General features: G+C 41.4%; 1 protein-coding gene across 2 annotated transcripts in view; it reads right to left on the bottom strand.

The window, feature by feature from the left end:
- Positions 1-20,928, bottom strand: part of CHCHD6 (coiled-coil-helix-coiled-coil-helix domain containing 6) — a 113,072-nt gene that overhangs the window by 49,622 nt on the left and 42,522 nt on the right. For both annotated transcript variants that reach the window (XM_059823316.1, XM_059823317.1), the window contains one exon: positions 4,389-4,459. In XM_059823316.1, the coding sequence (XP_059679299.1) occupies positions 4,389-4,459 (71 nt within the window). The remainder of the gene's footprint in view (positions 1-4,388; positions 4,460-20,928) is intronic.

The raw sequence follows: 20,928 nt of genomic DNA, 5'->3' as shown, positions 1-20,928 counted from the left end.
TCAATAAAAACTTCATTTCCATGAGTACTGAAAGCAAGCTATAAATACCCTGTTCCCAGTGGACAGTCCATCCATGAACTTTCTCCCTCTACCCCCTCTGAGTCAGTGTGGTTCTCTACTCCACTTTCAGCCCAGGAGGATACTTACTATGTGCCAGTTTCTCTAACGTAATCATCTTAAATGCCCATGTCCATTAAGTTTAAAGATCTTAGGACCATTAAATGCAACTCTTAGCTACTAAGTCCCATATGGAGTAAATCTCTTTGGCAGTTTCTCCACTGGAAAGCTGCCTTGGATTCAAGGCTGATCTCTATCAGGATAAGATACTGCTGTTCTTTATGCACTCCTTGATAACAGCACAAAGCATATGCTTTGCATGTTGTGCTGAGAGGACTGCAACACAGCCATCAGCAAGCAGCTTCAGAAACAGTTCTGCAAACTATAAGGGTATCTCAGAGGGAAACTCAGCTTCAGAACAATTTTATCTTTTAACAGCTTCCTAATACCCTCACCCCACTCCTGCAGCTTTACCTTTTAGAGAGAGTCACACACACCCCCCCACTCACGCCAATTCTTGCATCCAAATTTAACAACTACAAAAATAAAATAAAAACATGATAAGACAACCTTCACAAAAGAAAATAAATCAAATTTTGAAAAAATAGCATTTTGAGGATAAATCTAGAGTGCCTGCACTAAGCCATAACCTCTTTACTGACAGTTTTTTCCTTCCCCTTAACAGATTCAGGGACTGTAATAACATTTAATCCTCAGAAGCTAATCTAAATGTAACACTCAAAAGAAGACAAAGACAACGCAACAGAAAAAAATTTGGCCACTGCCTTTTGGGAGTGCTGCTTTATCCCTGGAGCGAGCGCATTAATAGAGCTTGGAATGAAATGCCATTTTATTCTCTGTAGCGGGGAGGGGATTAGCAAGTTGTCTTCTCTAAACCCAGTCTGAGTCATGGCTCTATGAACACTGAGAAAAGGATGTGGAACGAAGTGAAGGGCGGGGAGCACTGGCTTTTTATTTACACGCTGCTTCCTTTGTGGGTGGTTACTGATGTGCACAGTTTGCTAAACAGGGAAGGAAGGGGGAAAAAAGTTCTAGGTCCCCAGACTTTAATTCCATTGGTTAACAAAAGAGAAAAATAATAATGCACCAATTATAACAACATCATTGAGACAATATGTCCGTGGCAACTGTCCAATTCACTACAGCATATAAGCAACAAGGGCAAGTTGCTTAAGGTGCTGAAAGCTGTGCTCAGTGGTTTCTTGTTGCTAGGATCTTCTTCCTGGGAGAAAGAAACAGGTTGGACAGAGCCCAGAACAAAGAGGAAGGAGACACTACGGTAGGAGGAACATGGAGACAGGAGCAGGCTGGGTTCAGGTGAAGAGATGAGGAACAAAGTCCATTGCACAAGTCAGGCCATGCAGGCATCAAGCCTAGCGTCTTACCTAGAAGTAGAAACTAAAAGCTAACGACTGTGTCGGTGATGTAATATGAAGCTCAGCATTAAGTACTTCACTTCCGTTTCTAGACAAAGGGAGATAGAAAGGTTTACCTGCCTACCTTGCAGGCATGCTGTGAGGGGTCACTGGTGGAAAGCTTGTACAATAATCCTAAATCCTGCAACGCTTGATAATCACTAAGGAGAAGAAATAGTCCGTGGAACACTTGACCACTTTTGCAGAGCTGTAGGTGCTGATAACGGAATAACAAAAGTCAATAAATGCCAAGAAAACACTGGTTTTTTTTGTTTCAGATATTTCTTATCTTTGCTTCAACACAGACTCCAAAAAACAGGGTACTCACTGTGGAAACAGCCCCAGCTCTATTCCCCTCTTCCTCCATCAGCTACGCTGATATGCAATGGCAGAATACAACAAATACAGGGTAGATTGGTCTCACAAGGCACAAGTGCCAGGGGCAGGTCAAAGAGTTCAGTGAAACAGGGATGATATAAGCTAGGGCAGAGACACTACGGGAAGGAGATGCACTCTCCTCTGCAGATGGAGAAAGTGCTACTCCTGGTTTCCTTTCATTACAGGAGCTGTTGTAGTCCAGCACTGGAAGCAGGCAGACCTGCGCTTCATTCATACTTTGGCTATATTCCAGTTCATGTAATTTTGCTGGAGTCTCAGTTTGTTCCTGCCAGCCAAGCTACTAGATCTGCATAAATCAGTCTTACCCATCTTAGCACTTACTGTGCTTGTATGCCTAATGTGAAAGCACAAAACAGGATGAGCAAACTATTCTTTCCACTGAAGTCACAGGATCTTGTACTTTATTACCATAAACAGGCTGTAGAAAGACTTGAATGTACAACACCTAACAAGAGGACCTCACAACATGCAGACTTCAAGTCCTACCAATTAAGCATAAATGCCAATGTCTGAAGGAAGTTTCCCTGTCCCAGCCTTATCATGACCCACATGTGAGGCATGTGCACTCTTTTCAGAGTGTTTGTACAGTGTTGTATACCAAGGCAACGACCCCGAAAAGGATCACTGCATACTGCTGTAAGAGACACGTACACTGCAGGCTGATGGGGCAAAGCAATTGTACATGCGGGAGGAATGATTATCAAAGGGCATTATCAATCCCAGATCATGCACTCCAACATGCAGCTCAGTGCAATCCTGGCTGTTGCTGGCAATTTCCGCTGTAAAGAAATAGAAAGTGTGATGTTCACCTTCTCCCTCAGTTTCACTAGTGCCACACAGCTTGTCCCTTCTCAAGGCATCCCCCAGCCACGTTATCTTTTCACACAACATCCACATTAGGGCAGATGTCTCTTTCAGCTGCAAGGAAGACAGACTAAGGAATCTGTCCCTTTACGGCGGCTCAAGTTCACATGGCCTTCATATAGAAGGGCATTCTACAGTAAGGCCAGAAACCAGAAACTGGCAGATAATGAAGGCTCAAAGAAAGGGGGAAGGAACCCCTAAGAAACCATAAACGCATTTTCCAAATCTTGAAAGAAAGAAGTCACTAGCATTTGCATTGATCTCAGCCACTAATTTTTATGAGAATTGGTTACACTCCTAAGTTTCCTACATTATCAGTCTTCATCTCCACAAGAAACAGAAAAGACCAAATGAAACTGAAACCTCAGGAACCAAACTTAGGACTACTATAAAAAAATAGGTTAGTTACAGTCTGTAATAGCAAGTAAAGAACATAATCCAAGATCCCAATCTCTTCCTTTACAAAGTCACAATCACTACTACATGCGTTCTCAACACCTGACAGCACATCTGCAGAAGCAAATCCAAGACAAGACTGAACTGAACAAAGACTGTCAGAACTTTATGACCTACAAATTTTTAAAATTTTATTTAAAAACAGAATTTAGAATTCTACTATGGAAAACCGCATGAAAACACACGCAATGTGTTAGCTGCCTTGTTTTGGCTTCTTTAGCAACTTACTGCTTGACTGTCCAAACAAAAATGTGAAATTACAACAGGTTATGTGATGCTTTGGCAGCCAAACATAGTTTTAAATAAAGACAGCACAATATACTGCACACCCCACTAACATATTCATCACTACTATATTATCTATTTATGCAATTAAGTATCATACAGTCTGGACTGGACCCAACTGGACTACATATGTTGCTACTCCAGTTTACTGCATGTTGGCCAACTGTTTACCCAACTGAGATCCGAGTGCTGCTCTTGACAGTGTAATTGCTTTGGACTCATTAATATTAAAGAATTATAGAAAATATTTTTTCTTGGACAGCTGTTAGTGCATGTGGAACAATAAGCTATATAACACTACTGACAAATGCAAATGTAATTTAGACACTAAATAGGCTCATGGTGAAAAGACAACATTAAAGGTCCGCTAATTGTGCCAAGGCCAATTAAAAAGGTCAGAAAAATCATTGCACCCATTCTAAGAAAACATTTGTGATAATTACAACTCTATTTTGATTGAAATTTACAGGGCTAAGACTTACGCTCTTAACCTTTTTTTTCCCTGGACAATGATAACTTTAGAAGTGGTGCCATTCTTCCTACTTCCATGCACCAGCCCAATGCTGGGTCAAAGTTTGAACAGATTAAACATGTTCTATTGACATTTTGAAAACCCTAGTAAATGTTCCCATTTAATGTGGGAAGATAATAATTCCCATTTTTAAGTCCATGTCTTCTCCCTCATTCTCCCTTGCAAGATCTAACAACTTTATATTAAATTCTGTCAAGCTTGGCACAGAAAGAGAAGATGCTAGCTTACAACTCCTCAGCCCCCTAAATACCTGACAGGAGGTAACTTCACAACCCGTTCATGGGAATATCCAGAGACTACATACAAAGTGTTACGAAATGCAACTGGAACTGCTGAAAAGAACAAAAATGGCTCCTCACTTTATCCACTCCTCTGCCTTGGTGGCTGCCTCGTGGTACTGCTCAGATGTCAGCTTGTAGATCTCTGCATTCTGAAACAAAGAATATAATGCTCAGCTCTAAAAATTAAAGGTGTCTCAGATCTTATCCCGTCACAAAGTTATCTTCTATAATTAATAACGATTTCCAACAACAAACAGCATATTCAGTTCAAAGAACACAAAAAATGCTTAAAAGTTTATCTTCTTTTCAGCAAAATTCATCAAGGCCACACGTCCTCCATTCCACGCTTCACCTTTGTGAAGGGAAACAGGGGAAAAGGTCACTAACAACCAATTGTCAGCTTTGATTGTTCCATGTAACCACAAAAGCAAGGTGTTTCCAGCACCGAGTTATTTTGAGTTAGATTGTGTTTTGTTCTCTTTTTTCATTAATTGCTGTGAAGGATCTTGTAAGTTATTGATGTGCAAGTATCAAAATTGGCTGCTAGCACTGGAAAATCCATTTTACATTTCAGTGCTTCTTCTTATGTTACTTATTCTTTAAAAGAAAATTATGCAGCCTGCTTCCCTTTTAACAACATAGGGAGGCGTATCAGGTATCAGTTAAGGCACTGCCAAACACAGTCTGGAGTGTCTTGCTGCAGGGCTTAAGAGGTTTGCATTAAATTCTCCTGAGCTTGCACAGAAAGAGTTTTAGTTCACAACTGCTCAGCCACTGAACATGGAGGATGAATTCCTCCTCTCGGCTGCACTTACAAGCCTCCCACGTACAAACAGCACAAGGGAATGGCTGCGCACCCCCAGCGACTTCACTGCAAGGTCTTGTGTTACTAAACTGCTGATAAAGCTGCTTAGGAAAAGCCTCTGGACTTTATACTGAAATAGCTGCAATTGCCTCACTCAAAACTCATCTGCAAGGCCCTTAGTCTGAAAAGGCACATGCAGAAAATATGCAATAATCAATCAAAAGAAGTGACAAAATGGTATTGAAAGTGAGGACAGCTATTCAGTTAGGGCCGGTTCTAGCTGCTATCTTGTCTCTCCCCAAATTTGGTCATTTTATATAGAATACTATTCTTGCTCTTCTTCATTTATTTTCCCATAAATGCAGCTGTGGTCCTGCACATGATGAGACGACGCATATTGTTCAGTGGTTAGAAAAAGGAAAGGACAGATATAACTCAAGTTCTATTAGCGGTTCTGCCACTTGTGCAATCTCGGGCAAGTCACCATTCTCCATCTGCAAGCAAGGGCTAACAGCTGCCTGTATCACTGAAGTTGTGTGAAGCTGAGCTAATTGGAAGGTTTATAAAGGTTTTCAAAGCCTAGGCTTCAAGGTGCTATATTTAAGCGTTTTATCTCTGGTGCCTGAATTTATGTCACATACCAAAAAACCCACAGAACAGACTTTGCTTTTCCAAACTTTGACCTAGGAGACAGACTTAAACTGAGAAATCATGGATGAGTAACCACTTCAAAATGCATTTTGCCAGCAAGTTGTCATTAATGTTTTGATTTACTTCCTTGTTACATAATGGTCAAACTTCTATGCTATTAAACCCTTTTTACTCCTTCCTATAATGAAAAGTTCAGCTTTTAATGGAGCCTTTTTCTCTGTCCTGTAAACAGACCTCATGACTTTCAGCTTCCTGCTGTTACTTATTCACACGTGAAACCACAAGACCTGGGCTTCATTAATTAAATTTGCCATTAAAAATTAAATAATGTGAATAAGTAGATGTAAGCGTTATCTCCACGGGCTTCATAAGTCTCACCGTTTCTCCAATTACTACCCAAGCAATTTTCATATTTCATACTGTCTGATTTCTCAAAGGGACTGGATTTGAGAGATCAAAATGAGAGAAAGTGGGAAAGAGAGAAAACAAGGTAGTAAAATTAAACATTTTTCAGGCAATAGGAAGTAGCCCCGTCAGATACTATTAGCCTGCAGCACTCTGCAGTGAAACAGCAGCAGGAGAGGAAAACAGGAACAAATATGTTGTACGTGAGACCCAGCATGAGATTGGCATTTAACCCACCTAAAGAAAGAAAAAATAGCCAACAGATTCATTTACTGGTTGCACTGTCAATTAAAATGATTGTGGCACAACCTTGCCTGGTTTATTACCGGGAGTTCAACTGCCCAGTACTATGGTCAGCCCCATCTTCAACAACATCAACTACAAACATGGACAAAAATAGCTGGGAAAGAAACCAGTATGAAATAGCTCTGGATCCTAAAGCTGATGAAAAGCAGGCAAGTGAGAACTTGAATGGAGAGGCAAGAATCTCAGTGACGGAAAGGAGGAGAGGCCTGGCCTCAAAGAAACCACAAGGCACAATGCAAAGATCAAGGAAGGGCACAGAAGACCTTCAACCTGAAGATGAAAGCTGCTGAGTTTTAAAAATGAAAAGGAAACGTCTTTGCATGTGATCCAACTGGGCCTCTTGCATTTGAGTCAGACCTCTCTGCCTTCTTCTTCCCACCACCCCCTCAAAAACCCGAAAACCAATGAAGCAGTATTTCCAATGCTATGAATCAGTATCTTTAAATGCTTCCCCAAGTAAGAAAAACAGAGTTTTACCATTTAAAGCTGAGTTCATTCACCAAGCAGACTTGTTAAACAGGTTTTCCTTGGCCTCTAGGCCCTTTCCTACCTTGGGAAAGTTGCATTCACTTTTGTCCTAAACACTAAATGAGCAACAAACGGACTAAATGAGCAACAGACAGGCCTTTCAGCATGGGCACAGTCACGGCAGGATCTGTGATTGGGCCTTCTACTTACAGAGAATAATCTTCCAAGTATCCTCAACTACATGACTTCAGGTGCAAGATCTGCTTCATTTTCAGTATTTTACCCTATCACACTGTGGCAGGGGATAATGTTCTAATGGCCTACAAAATCTAGGACTTTATAATAAGGTTGCAAACGAGGAACCAAGCCAGGAACCACCTATGCACTTCCCGTGCCTTCAGCAGAGCCACCCACACACAAGGGCTATTCAGCAGGATCAAGGTGTTTGGTATTTGCACTTGAAACAAAGTCTGAGCTGCCCGTAGTCTTAGTGAAGTCTTTTAGCTTCATAAAACGATATTCAGTTGCACAGTAAAAGAGAGAACATTCAACACAAAATTACAAGGCATCAACGCTGCTTTTAATTTACTTTCACAATATTTGATGCTTGAGATAAAATGGCAGCTCACAAAGAAAAAGCTGAACATGAGACCTCAACTATTATTAAATAAAGCTCCTGGCAGTCTTAGTTGCAGAAATAAGTTTAAAAACATGACCAAAGGACACCATAAGGGCTCAAATAACAAGAGACACAGAAAGAATGAATGAACCACCTAAAATGTTTCACTTCTCTCAATAAAGCTGAGCCTTAGGGGACCCAACTTCAGAACATCAGAGCTTTGTCATATGGGGAGAGAGCTCTCCAGAGAGGACAAACAAACTAAACAAAGAAATGTTAGTATGAAAGATTTTCCCCTGCTATTAAATGATGGTTCGTAGCAAATAATAAAACACTGAGAAGTTATAAAAATACATAACTAGAGCCTAAAGACCAACAGAACCACTTTCTTCTAGCTGCTGCTTTTCTACAACAGATTTGCTGCTATACCCTTGCTCCCCACTCCTCCCAAAACACCCTTGCACTAAAAATTCCCCTTCCAAAGGGAACCAATTTTAAAACTTAGAGCTAAATTTGGAATCATTTTAATTCAGCATTCCTCCTTGGCTGCAAACAGGCAGAGAAACTCCAACACTCACTACTACACCTTGCTACACTGCCCAGGCCCTTTCCACAACCTACAGCAAAGAGAGTAAGAAAACAATATAGCAGAAGACTGAGTTCTCAGGGTTATTTCAGGAGGGAAAGTAATTGAAGCATAAAGAGAAAACCCTGCCAGCTCATTCTCACATTGACATTATACCACATTCCTTACAACTTCAGTGAAATGTGCGCTACTTGCGGTAACACGTAAAACAGAAAACCGAGCAACACGAGCATGAGGAACTAGAAATTAATCAGATTTTTAGGTGAGATTCTTTGTGAACATCAAGCAGTAGTAGCAAAAACCTGACACTGGGACACAGATTTCTCCATCAGGTTCAGTCTGGGTCAATAGATCAGAAGGTGTTTGGATTAAAAAAAAAACCCCAACCACCATCACCACAGCTGTCTTGAGATATTTTGACACCTCAGAGTATAGAAGCTTGTCAGTGGTCACAGTGCTTAAAGATACAAAGAGGATTAACAGCTGTTGAAATGCTGCCAGCCTAGATGAATGCTAGTGATACCTCTGATGAAACGGAGCAGGCCAGCGGAGGCCTTGACAAATGCTGCAGACGACAGCCGGGGGATTAGATGGTACAATCTGCCTCGCACCTGACAGACGCGTTGCTTCGATCCCCTCTCCTGACATCCACGCTCGCCAGCTTCCAGCAAACCTTCCGCCGCAAGCCCCACTTGAGCCAAAAGGAGCATGAGAGGCAGTGCTGCATGGCGGGAGGAATATGCAGCGTGCCCCGGGAGTAGGAAACACCGCAAATTTGGGAGAGGGAGGAGAAAGAAAAGCGGAGGTTACTTCTCATGTATCAAATGTCAACCGGGAGGTGTTCAAATTCCTGCTTCCAGCTGCTTCGAAAGCCAGAAATAAGACCTCACACCATCCTGATAAAGCAGCACAACTGCCACCTGCCCGGACGCACTTGGGGACGGGGAACACGCACATGCCCTGGACACAGCTGCTGCCATGAGGAACAGCGGGAAGCTACAGAAAAACTTCAGTTAGCACAGGCTTCGGGAACCGCCTTTGCTCACAGCATTGCCTAAGGGAAGCAAAGGTGCACTCAGGCACCACACACCTCACTGGGTCGCTGGTTCACACGCACTATAAATCAGGTTGCTCATTCTTATTGCTCTGAAGTCTCATGCAAATGGCTTCTAACAGATTTGAAAAATTACCCCATCTACCTGCACCCCTCCCACAGGTACAGAGGCAGACGAGCAGAACCGATCTGTTCACTGGATGACCCTTTGGATCTGTTAAAATCAACCTACACAATCAATCACTGCTATCAACTTTGGTCCAAAGCAGGGGGTTTGGGAATTTCAGGACACATTGCAAGAAGCAATCTCTTTACCTCCTGAGCTTGCTCTTCTTGAGTCCCTGCTCAGCCTGTTTGTTGGTATCAGCTAGCATTTAGCTAAAAGAGATCATTCATGTTTTCTCCTTCCTATCAAGCAAAAGCACACATACACATAGAAGCCAGTTAAGAAGGAAGAGAAATATGCATATAAAGCATACCACAAGAGCATAGAAGCCAAGGGTTAAACTGCTTTTATATGAATTCAAATGTTTTTTCTCAAAAGGTAATAGAGGAAAGATGCAAGCAACTACAGCTTGCTGATATGGAAAAAAGATTTTTTTATTTTTTTTTTTACCCAAAGCCAACTTCTAAACACAGCTCTGTTGTTTGCTGTTCATGTGTGGGTTCATCCACTCCTCCTGCTGAGACCAATAATGAAATGAGAGCATTGAATTTGTGTCATTCTATTCTTTCCTTCAGCAATAGGCTGTGAGATCATAAATTTTGGATTAAGATTCAGAGAGGACAGAAAAAGAGCAATGTCCACAGTAACAACACAGGAAAGTTGAACTAGTCATGGGCAGAAGTATATTCCTGTTTGCACAGATCTTCTCATAACCGCAATTATTATCCTGAGTTGAAAGCAAAATATTAGTTCTCTAGTATACCTAGACAGCTTCTCAAAGATAAAATGCCCCAAAATACCAATCTCCACAAAACTTTAGGGAGGCAGAGCTGAGGACAAGGACCACAGCTGGGTTTATCCTGTGAATAACAAGCTAGGCACATAAAGGTTAAGCTACAGCCCCTAAAGCACACAGTGAATCAAAGCTACACACCGCAGGACTTCCCAGAACGAGGTCCCACACCGAGATATTCCATCTGGGTAAGAACAGCTTTACAGACCCAGACTGAGATCACACACCAGAGTCAGACTGTCTCTACGAAGGTACCCTGGGAAGAGTCCAATTAAAACATGTACCCCACAGAAGGACGGTATTAGAAACTTCTCCAAAGAGCTGCAAGTGCCTCAATGGAAACATGCAGAAAAGCCTCATGTTATCTTCAACTCAGAAAGACAGCTAGCTACAAAGAAATTATTACTATAGAGGCAATTAAAAGGGGAAGAAGGAGCAAAAAAAACCCCAGAAAGAATTAAACACTTATATGAGGTTGCTTTAAAGCACACTGTTCTGCAAGACTGCAAATAAAGCATTAGTAATTCTTTAAACACAAACTCTGGAAAGTAAAAGCACCTTCAAAGAGAAAGGCCATAAAATGCCAGCAGGCAACCCAGGCTTTCTGACAAGGACAGCAACAGCAATGTGAAAGGCCCAGATTAACGCTAAAACTGTTATAGGAGAGTATCACTCTGCTCTCCTCCTAGCTGGAAGTTTAATATAGGAGCGAGAAGTCTTAGGTGAGGAATTCACAGTAAATGCCTGAATCAATTATACCTGACAAGTGCAGGTAAACAGGCTTCCCAGGCATTGATTAAACATCAACGTTTTTCAGCATCTGCTTCAGAGAAGTCCTACACCTTGCTGACCTGCACAGATAACGTAGCGTCTGTGACTTTAAAGGCACGGCAATGCCTGCTAAATCCCTGCGCCTGGGCTGGGCAGCTACACAACTAGTCCCGTAGTGATACCTGGGTCCTATCAGCCGATCTGTCACACAACCAGGATGATCTCCTAAGTCACAGGATGCTGCCTCTAACAACTGGGCATTGTGCAAGAGAGACCGACAGGCATGCAGAGAATCAGTGCTAAGGGAAGGGGAGAAAAGGGGAACCAGGGAACTGCTAGATTATCAAGAGTGCCAAGGCACGTAGCTGAAAGTTTCACTAGGAGGCTGACCAACGCTTCAGAGGGAAAAAAAAACAATTAAAAAATAGAAAATTGGCAATCATCAAGTACTTGTCATATATAAAAAAAAGATACTAAGTGCATTCCCCTGTCAGTCCATCACAGGAGCTTATTTTGGGAAGGGAGGAACATTATAGCTAAGGTTTGATGCCATCATGCCAAAGCTGATATTTGACAGAGCCTCCAAGAGAACTCCCACCGCCTCGGATGGGCACACTGCAGCTAAAACTCCTGGCTTTCTCTGCTGAGAATATCCCTAAGCTGCATTTATAAACTGCAGTAGCTGTCCCCGTTAACAGTTCCTGTCCCAGTTTTAAAAACCTAAATTATATTCATAACCCCACCCTTTTCCACAACAGGTAGCTAAGGAATGCAATTCACTGGATTCCCAGAATCCAGTGAAGAGGAGGGACCCAAGGCAGTAGGATGTGCAAGAGGACTGGAGAACACCAAAGAAAATGCAACACATCCCTGCACTTGCATGGGTAAAAGGGAACTGCAAGGAAGAGAGTCACTGTAAGAAACAAACAAACAAAACCACCAAAAACCAGAAGTATACCACATCCTGCAAGTTCCACCCCCTCCCAGGGTTTTTCCTCTACCCCCAACTGCAAATTATTATCCATGTGCAGTTTCCAGTAAATCAAGCTTTGCTAAATAACCCCGACATGTGCGGGGCTGAGAACCAGCCAACAAGCAATGATGAGATGTCCCTGGAATGATTAAGGAAAATGCAGACATCTCTCAGGTTACAAGGAAGCCTGTTGTACTCTCCCCTTAGCGCATATGCAATGCTGCAAGCACTGTTCCGAAAACCTCCAATATTCAAAGGCTCATTTGGTTGACAAGGAGCCTGTGGATTCGTGGACAGATTGTCACACAAACTGTCAGGTTTTTAGAGAGACTATCAGACCTCTCTTTGCCTACGTTATGGAGCGCATCAAAGACACAGAAGATGAACCAGACACAGACTGCACAGATCTGACAGAATGGTGGGTGTACATACTTAGAATACTGTACTGCTGGGGGGAGAGGCTTAATATGAATAATCAGGGGCTGAAAGTTCCAGAAATGTGACAGTTTTTGGCAGCGATTCTCATCTTTGCATTTATTTATCAAAGGGAGAAAAACTGCCATACTAGAGGCAAACTTGGGAGAGGAAGAAAAATTATATCAGCAGCAATTTATTTTGCCACCGTACTTTTTTCTTATTATTATTACTCCCAGAGCATTTTCTGAAGATATTTGTATTTTCAGTCAGAGTTCTCTCACTACGCTTGCAGCTCCTCTTCCCATTTTATCCTGTAAGAGAGGCTGGTTTAATGATTACAGCCAAAAAGACCGCTAGGACTTTACAGGTCACTGTACACAGTTAATGACACAGACAAATCCATACTTTCAGAAGTGCCCGTTGGCTGGCGGCTCTGTCTGGAGATGCTCAGGAGCTCATTATTCAAAACTTCAAGCTCCAGTTACAGGTAATCAGCACATCTGAAGAAAGATACCATACCCAGACAACCAAAAAGTGAAGTAACAAAAGCTATTATAGAAAATACTAACCTTAAGCATTAGGGTCTCACTTTTAAAATGGGGACAATGTTCACTTATCTTCCAGCGAGCTAGAAACCTCAGTTAATGAATACCTGAAAAAAGTTCCCAGCTCCACAGTTCAAAAGTAGTTTTACAAGGATAACTTGATGTCATTCCCCTTTATTAGTAATACTTGGACAAACATTATAAAGCAACAGTGTATTTATTTTACAGCTGGCAAAAATGTTATTAGGCTATTTCTACCAAGAAGTATTGAATATTACTTAAAAAGAAAAGTAAAATATAAAATGAAACACTGATAACAAGAAAAAGAAAATGGATTAACAGACTCCTTTGGCCTGCTTTTACAATACCACTGTCACATAGCCTCCAGTTCTCCCTGCAAGGCATCAGTTATTCCAGAGAAAAGAACACTAGTATCTTTTTATACTTATTTTGCTATTCAAAATGGATTGAAATTCTCCACATAGTAAAGAGAAAATAAATACGATGTTTATCTTAAGATAAAAAAGCCAAGGAGGACAAAGGAGAGAGGATGGTAAAAGGGATGAGAAAGAAATCAGGAAATATTTGTAACCAATTTGCTTTCCATCATTTGACAGTCTCATTCTCTCTGCTTTTAGTGATCTTCTCTTTCACACGGTTTTCAACAGAGCGGTTTTGCCTCATCTGAAGAGGACAAGGCATTGAAGAGACGTCTCTGTAGCTGGCAAAGAGCTTGTGAAGTCTCCAAAGACAAGCCCAGAAGGACCACAGACTCCCAATCAGGTGGAGAGAGGCATTTTCATAGCAGGGCTATTGAGATGTAAATATTAACATGAAAATCAAACACCCACAGAGAGCAGAGGCAGCCACACAAATGCTTCATTCCCATACTCTGGCAGAGACCACTCCCTCACAGTCGATGACTGTCACAACCCTGGTGCTTGATGTCACCTGCGGCCTTCAATAGCATTTGGTCACCACCAGCTTAATATCATACTTTCATTACAGAAACCAGGCGGAGGAAAGGGAACAAGGCATTTCTCACTTTTAGCCCATTATAGTATAATAGGAATAATTACTTATTCACATTAACCCAGAAAAATCTCGTAAAGCCTTGCTGCCAAGGCATCTCATGAACATAAAATGGAAGAATGTCACATGTATGGTGTACCGTGTACCCGTAGATGCTGGCTAAATATACTCTCAGAATTTAATCTCTAAACACCGTCTCTAACAGTAAGGAGTACTACACGCAAACAGCAACAGACCTTGTCTTAGGGACTAAATGAGGAAAAAATAACAGTAGGCTTAAAGCTCCAAAAGAAATATTTTGGTATAAGCATCATAATTATCTGCGGTTTGTTGCTATAGCTGATAAACTTTGTAACAAGAACAGGCTTGGGAAACAATGTTATAAGTGGATTTTTCAGGCTCATGGAAAAAAGTATCAATTTTCCACCTATATCTACTGGACAAGACCAAACAAAAAATCCTAGCTTTTCAACTGGGGACAGCTTGGGCTCAGAAATCGGACAACAGGAACACAAAGAAGGAACAGAACAACACTTTTGCCGGGGAACAACAGGAGGGGAAGAAACCAAACACCACCAACAGCGGACCTGGAGTCAAATCCTCTCTGCACAGAAGCAAACACACAACAAACTTATAACCCAGCCCCGTCCTATTTTCAGCTGGCGAGGACAAACTCTGTGTTCCTCACCAGGATGCCCTTTGCCTATCATAGAAATTGTCAGCTAGGACACTTTTTTTTTTTGTTCTTCCTGCAACAAACCCTTGCCTCTAACTGGGTGAAGAGTTATTATGCCGGTGCCACGCGAATGAGTGATTAAGCCATCAGCAAGTAATGTCTTTTTGCTGCTGCTAACAGAAGCTGTATCTGAACAAATGACCTCAAGGGGAAAGGTCTCATATACTACACTTAATCCACTAAACAGGCAAAGGAAATTTTGTGGTATAGGTAACTATTATGAAAAAATGAAGTTAAAAAATTCATATACATGTCCAGGTGAGCATACGATACAGCATTTTTACACGCCCATATGAGCTGTCTTCTCTGTTTCGAGAACCACAGTCCAGCCAGTTCAAGGCTTGCTGCATGTCAGGGCAAATTAGATGATTTCTGTATACCAACCAATACATAAGACATCTCTAGAGGAAAAAAAAAAAAAATCCAGGCACTTCTCGATTGACCCAGGCGTGCAAGCTCACAGCAACCTTGCAGCTTGAAATTACGTAAGCAAAAATTTGGCTTCTGTTCAAAAGAATGGGAAAAGAGGAGGAAGGAGAAGGAATTAAGCCTTTTTTCTTATGAAAAGACCTGAAATGCAATAATTGGGAAGGAAAAGAAAAGCTAGCTCCTCTCTTAAAAGAACCTAGTTATTACAAGTCTTCTGGAATTAGATGCTTTAAGTTTTATCCCAACTGTCACATTTCCTTCTCTCCTCTCTCGCTCCTCTGTGGCCCCTTGGAGACTGACATAGATTAAGTGGCCTCTCAGCATTTTCTGGCTCCGTGGCTGTTCCTTGCCATCACCACTCTCTGTGCAGAGCACAGTCTTTTATCTGATGGCTACTCCAGTGGTGAGTACCAACCAGGGCAAAACTCTCCTCTCCACATTTCTCAGGGTTCAACTCTACAGAAGACAGACAGTTCTAGTGTGTATGAGATGTATGTTTATTATTTTTATTAAAAACAAAACACAAATTCAGCCATTATTTCATATTTACTTACAATGGGGCTGGACTGTGAATGGGTGAGCCAGGCAATCCTCATTTGAATCAAGGTGTTCAATGGTAAACTGCGATTGGGATCATTCTTGGTGCAGCAGAATATATAGCCAAAACACCAGCTAACCCCAAAAACAAGCAAACAAAAAACCCATGAGACATCATGCTGGGATCAGGAGATTCTGTGACAGACAAAGCAAATACCATTTGCAGTGGCTCAAGACCTCACATCAAGCCTGATGGTGCACATATATTTAAGAACATTAAAACATGTTATTTACAAGCTACTTCTGAGTCACTCTGGTCTCTTGGGAACGTGCATTGTATGTTCAAGAAACTGGAATAGCTCTTTTATTTATGTTTCTTTAAAATGACTGGCAGATGGGGAAAAGCCTTCAGAGAAGTGGCCCTAGGCTGTCATGAAACATGTATTTAACACACCCACAGTAAACTACTAAACACACTCATTTCAGAAGGTACAACCACTGTAAATACGGAGTAGTTCCTTTTTAAAGTATGATCTCTGGTCTACTTAATTCAGCACGAATTTGAGATGTTCTGTGGAGTCTTCCCAATTCACAGAGTAATTATTAGCCATATTTTCCATTAACATGATGACAGCGCATTCTGTAAGGGCAGAGCCAGAATTTTAAGGACCTTTTCAAAACGAGCCCAGGCCCTGGCTTTATTTTTAAGTCACAATAGTGATGCCTTTTTTCCTACCACATGTGGAAGGACTGCTGCGGGCTGCAGTAGAAATCTCGGATTCCCCAAAGTCAGGCTCTTATGCAAGTGGATTCCACACACACAGGGAAGTTTTGTCTACCTGAAACAATTTCCGAGACCAAGTCTAAATCTGGAATATCCCAAGAGAAATGCAAGCTTCAATCATCCAAATCCCAGCAGACACACAGACTCCAGCCTAAGGTCTGGAACATATTTAATCAACTCACTGTGCTAACTTCTCTCCAGTTTCATAAAATAGCCAATACTGCAATAACAGGGCCAAAAATTAATTGTACACTGGTTGGCGAATTACACAGAAATAACAAGCAGCACTGGTATTTATTGCAGCAGGATAATGTAGCTGGTGCTAAGGTACAACTACACCACAGTAAAAATAGGTGAGAGACAGTGTGTCTGCACGCGTGTGTGTGTATGTATGTGCATGCGAGCACTGCTTTCCATTGGAAAAGTAGCACTGGTTTTACTGGTAACAGTGCTACCTCTACATACGCACATTTATAAATACCATTCTGCTTATAAACAAGCATATAAACAGCACAAAGAGGGGGAAGACAGAAATTTAAACTATTAGGCAACAAGAAAATGAATGAAATGAAGGAAAAATCGGGTTGAATAAAAATTACAAGAGAGGGTATCAGAAATATTACATAATGGGGAAAGCTCTCAAAAGTAAGACAAAAGCACCTCTTGTTTTGCTCTTTTTGGACTAGACTTGACAAATACTCCACTGTTGAGTTCTAACAAAGAGACAAGATCACATTCTAGGTCTTTTTGTTCTGCCTTTAACAAGTCTTCATAGTGATACTCTGATGAGACCAGATACCAGATTGTTATCTAAATTCAGCTGCTAAATTCAGTGTTAAGACACTAAGTTCAAACCACACATTGCCACATTTATTTCACAAGTCGAGCCTGAGGATGGATTCCTCCAAGATGAAGCAGCCCATAAGCATCATTCTCTCCCTCTGCAAAGGTAGTCTAAATGCCAGGGAAACAAAAATCACTGTACGGCTCTGACAGTTCACCCTTCAGCACACAGACTGCAAACGCATCTCTACACTAATCGGGCAGACTGGAGAGGAAGCAACACTTAAGTTGCTGTTTGCATAGAGGCTGCTTGTAATCTAATGTAGTGTACTGTACATCAGTCAACACATATTGAAGAGAGAACATACACACCACAGAGAAGGCAGAGGCAGTGCTGACATCTAACACATTTTATTTACCCTATTATAGATGTTCTTTGAGTTCATCAAATTACCAATCAATTTATCTGATCTCTAAAAGCTGGTGTACTGAAGTATATTAACTACTAAACTTTACAAGCTTTCAGCAAAACAGCCATTAAATGGTTGAATTGAGCACAGGGTACTGGAAGTCAGTTTGCAAGCTGGCCAACAGCAACAACGAAGCACCCTCTCCCCGCAGACAGGGAGACGACGGAGAAGCATTAGGAAGGCAGCCTCCCCTAGACGCTGTTCAGCCCTAACAGATACTGGTGGAAAGAAGTAGTTAGGGATGCTGTATTCCCTCCTCCTCCCCCAGCATGGCATTTCATGTCTGTGAATAACTGAAAAGAGGAAGAGAATGGCAGGTCACAATCAGTTCAGACAACAATTTCAGGTTCTTTTTTTTTTCATTTTGTTCCTGTGCAGAAATTTAACATGCACACAGGACAAAATCTTCAGTTTTCTAAATATCAAAGGCTGTGCCCTGAGAGACTGCTAGAGCTACGGCCGCCTGAAAGACAATGCCCACACAGCCTTGGACAGACAGCCTGAGCAACTGGGAAGTGATCTGGATGATTAGGACAGATCTTATCAGACTATTTCAGAAAACTATACTGGGGATTATTCTTCTTGTGTTCAGAAGATTGAATCAGCAGTTCGATGAACTGGGTGCTTCGTTATATTGCTCCACTGGCCTGAAAGACAAACTGCTTTTTTGGATCACAGCTGTTGTAGGTTCACATAAAGCCCTGCTAGTTTTGTGGGACGAAGGGTTTGCAGCAAGGGCAGGGGATGAGAAGAGAATTGAACAAATTCAGTAAGAAAAAAATTGGAAATTGTAAAGAATATTTTAAGGCTCGATTACAAAAGCAGGGACAAGAAATACGTCTGTAAGGGAAACAGATTTTTTGAGACCAGAACTTGGTTTCACACTAGCTGTTCTTCCTCAAAGTACCCCACAGAACTGGCCAGAGCAGTAAGTTAGTGGCTGGCAACACAGTGACTGGAGGCAAATAAAGCAGCCCTTACACACACAGCAATAGCTCACACGCAGCCTTAAGACATTACAGGCCATTTTATTGAGAAAGTAAATGGTGTCAGTGACTCCTGCCAAGACATATCAACTCATTTAGAAAAGGGCACTGAATCTTTAAACTCCCACTGAGAGGGCAGAGGGTTCGGTTGAAAATAACACCTCAACACGGCTTGCTTTTTCAAAGGCAGGTGAGTGCTCTCTAGGTCTCGTGGATACAGCCATATCCTGGGATCCCAACTCAGGGAACTGATGCCTTCAACAGAAATCCCCTGCCATTTTTGCTATGTGACATCTGTTTGTTCAGCCCCGCAGAATCTGCTTAAAATTGATCATGAAGACCTAACATGAACATATAATTCTGGAAGGCTTTTTTTTCCAGGCTGCTGTCACTTTCTCTGGAGATTTTTATTGAGATGAGTTACTGGCCAAAAAGCATAGAAATGACAGTGGACTCACATGTAGGGGTGACCTGGCTGCACCAGAAGTGGGAGACTGCTCCAAGAAGAAGGATCAAGGCCAATAAGAATAACAAACAAATATAAGTTCACCTCCCATTCTTTAAACATCCTAAATGCTTTACAAACATGAATTAAAAGGTAAGTGCAAGGGCAAAAGGAGATTAATTTAAACAAACCAAACAAGGTGAATGCCACACACAAAATAACAAGATTTGTGAAGCTAAGCAGAGAAAAAGGTGCAGTCTACCTTATTAATAAAAAAAGTATTTGTTTAATGCATTCCTTTCCCACTTGCATAAATACTCTACAGCTTATGAATACCTCTTGTACTACTTACTGTTCTGAGAAACTACAAGCAGAAAAACGTTGCATATTAATGTACCCACTGCTCACAGTAGTCCACAGCCACCTAATAAAAGATAACGTGGGAGCCGGAGCTTAGGAAAATCCAAACAAAGAAGAGACATCCATCTATAGCAAGGAGTTTCACTTCATCTGCCATGATTACTTTCAGCCTTTCTCTGCCGTTTGACACTACTCCAAAGAGCTGCCCATGTTTTGCTATACTGTAGCACTGCCCTTAACCTTTGTCAGGTTAAATCCAGAAGAGGCCAAATAGCAAAAGGAGTCAAACAAATATTTACTTGGGAGAAAGTATACAACTAATATGCTAAGTGAAATCTCCTGGCATCTGAAGGGTTCCAGGAGAGACTGCATTTCTTTCTTTGTTGTACTTTTTAAAGGATGTTTCTACCATTTGGAGAAAGCAGGACAACGCATACAGGGAATCCTTAATAAAAATCCCAGTTCTGAGCAGTATACATGTTAACTATTTATACCAAGCTCCCTCCATCTCCCTCCCTCCCTGTTTCTCAGTAACATAAAATGCGTGAAAGAACATCAGCTTAAGCTTCTCAAATTGAGTGTTTCTAAGGTTTTCCTTACAGATTATTGGGTCCAACTCTTATTCTTTCTACCCAGAGAAATGCTACAGTACAAACCCCCCTTCAAAACAGTTGAGACAAGACCCACTTTTTGTGAAACAATTCCAAATTACATAGATGAGATGTAAAATTACTCTAACAAGTCAGAGTTAGAAGTTTAACTGCTTATAACGAATTACCCAGGTCTCATTATTGGATTACTTATTGGAAATTAGACAGTCACATTGGAAACACAGGTGTCGAAGCGAATGTCTGTATCACTAGCTCCAAAATCCTGCAATTACACACAGTCATGTAAGAAACAGTCAGTTCAAAGGATCTATTCCCTGCAATTTTCCTGATTACCAAAATACTTCAGGCACTCCAAAACAAAAACATACAAGCAACTTAAGAGACTGAAACACACAACTACAATGAACTACCAGAGTTAAAGTGAGGAAGACCAAGGACACCACCAGTGTCCTGATCCTCTTCAAGGAATTTGTTCAATAAAATTTGATTAAAAAAAAAGTCTAAAAAGCATGCATCGCACTGCAGGCAGAATAATACCTACCACCCCTTCACACACACGCTACCCCTGACAAACTGATAATGAAGGGCACAGTGGGAAGAATACCTCCCAGCAACAAATCACAGCATTGGTTTAATCCCAGTACAGCTACTTCATGCATTCAAATCTGAACTCAAGAGAGCTGAATGCTGCTAGTAGCAGTAGTGGCATTTGCTCAACACAAGTCAGAAGTGCAAATCGCACCACAAAGAAACAGAGAACCAAACAGCCACCGTATACATTCATGGTCCACCCATATCTTGAGCACAGTGTGCACAGTTCTGGTTCACACCACTCAGATATGATTAAATAGACATGGAAAAGTTTCAAAGACAACCAGCCAAGATG

This window comes from Gavia stellata, chromosome 12 (assembly GCF_030936135.1).
Source record: "Gavia stellata isolate bGavSte3 chromosome 12, bGavSte3.hap2, whole genome shotgun sequence".
Taxonomy (NCBI): domain Eukaryota; kingdom Metazoa; phylum Chordata; class Aves; order Gaviiformes; family Gaviidae; genus Gavia; species Gavia stellata.
The sequence above is the reverse complement of the archived record's forward strand: the minus strand, read 5'-3'. Positions and strand labels throughout refer to the sequence as shown.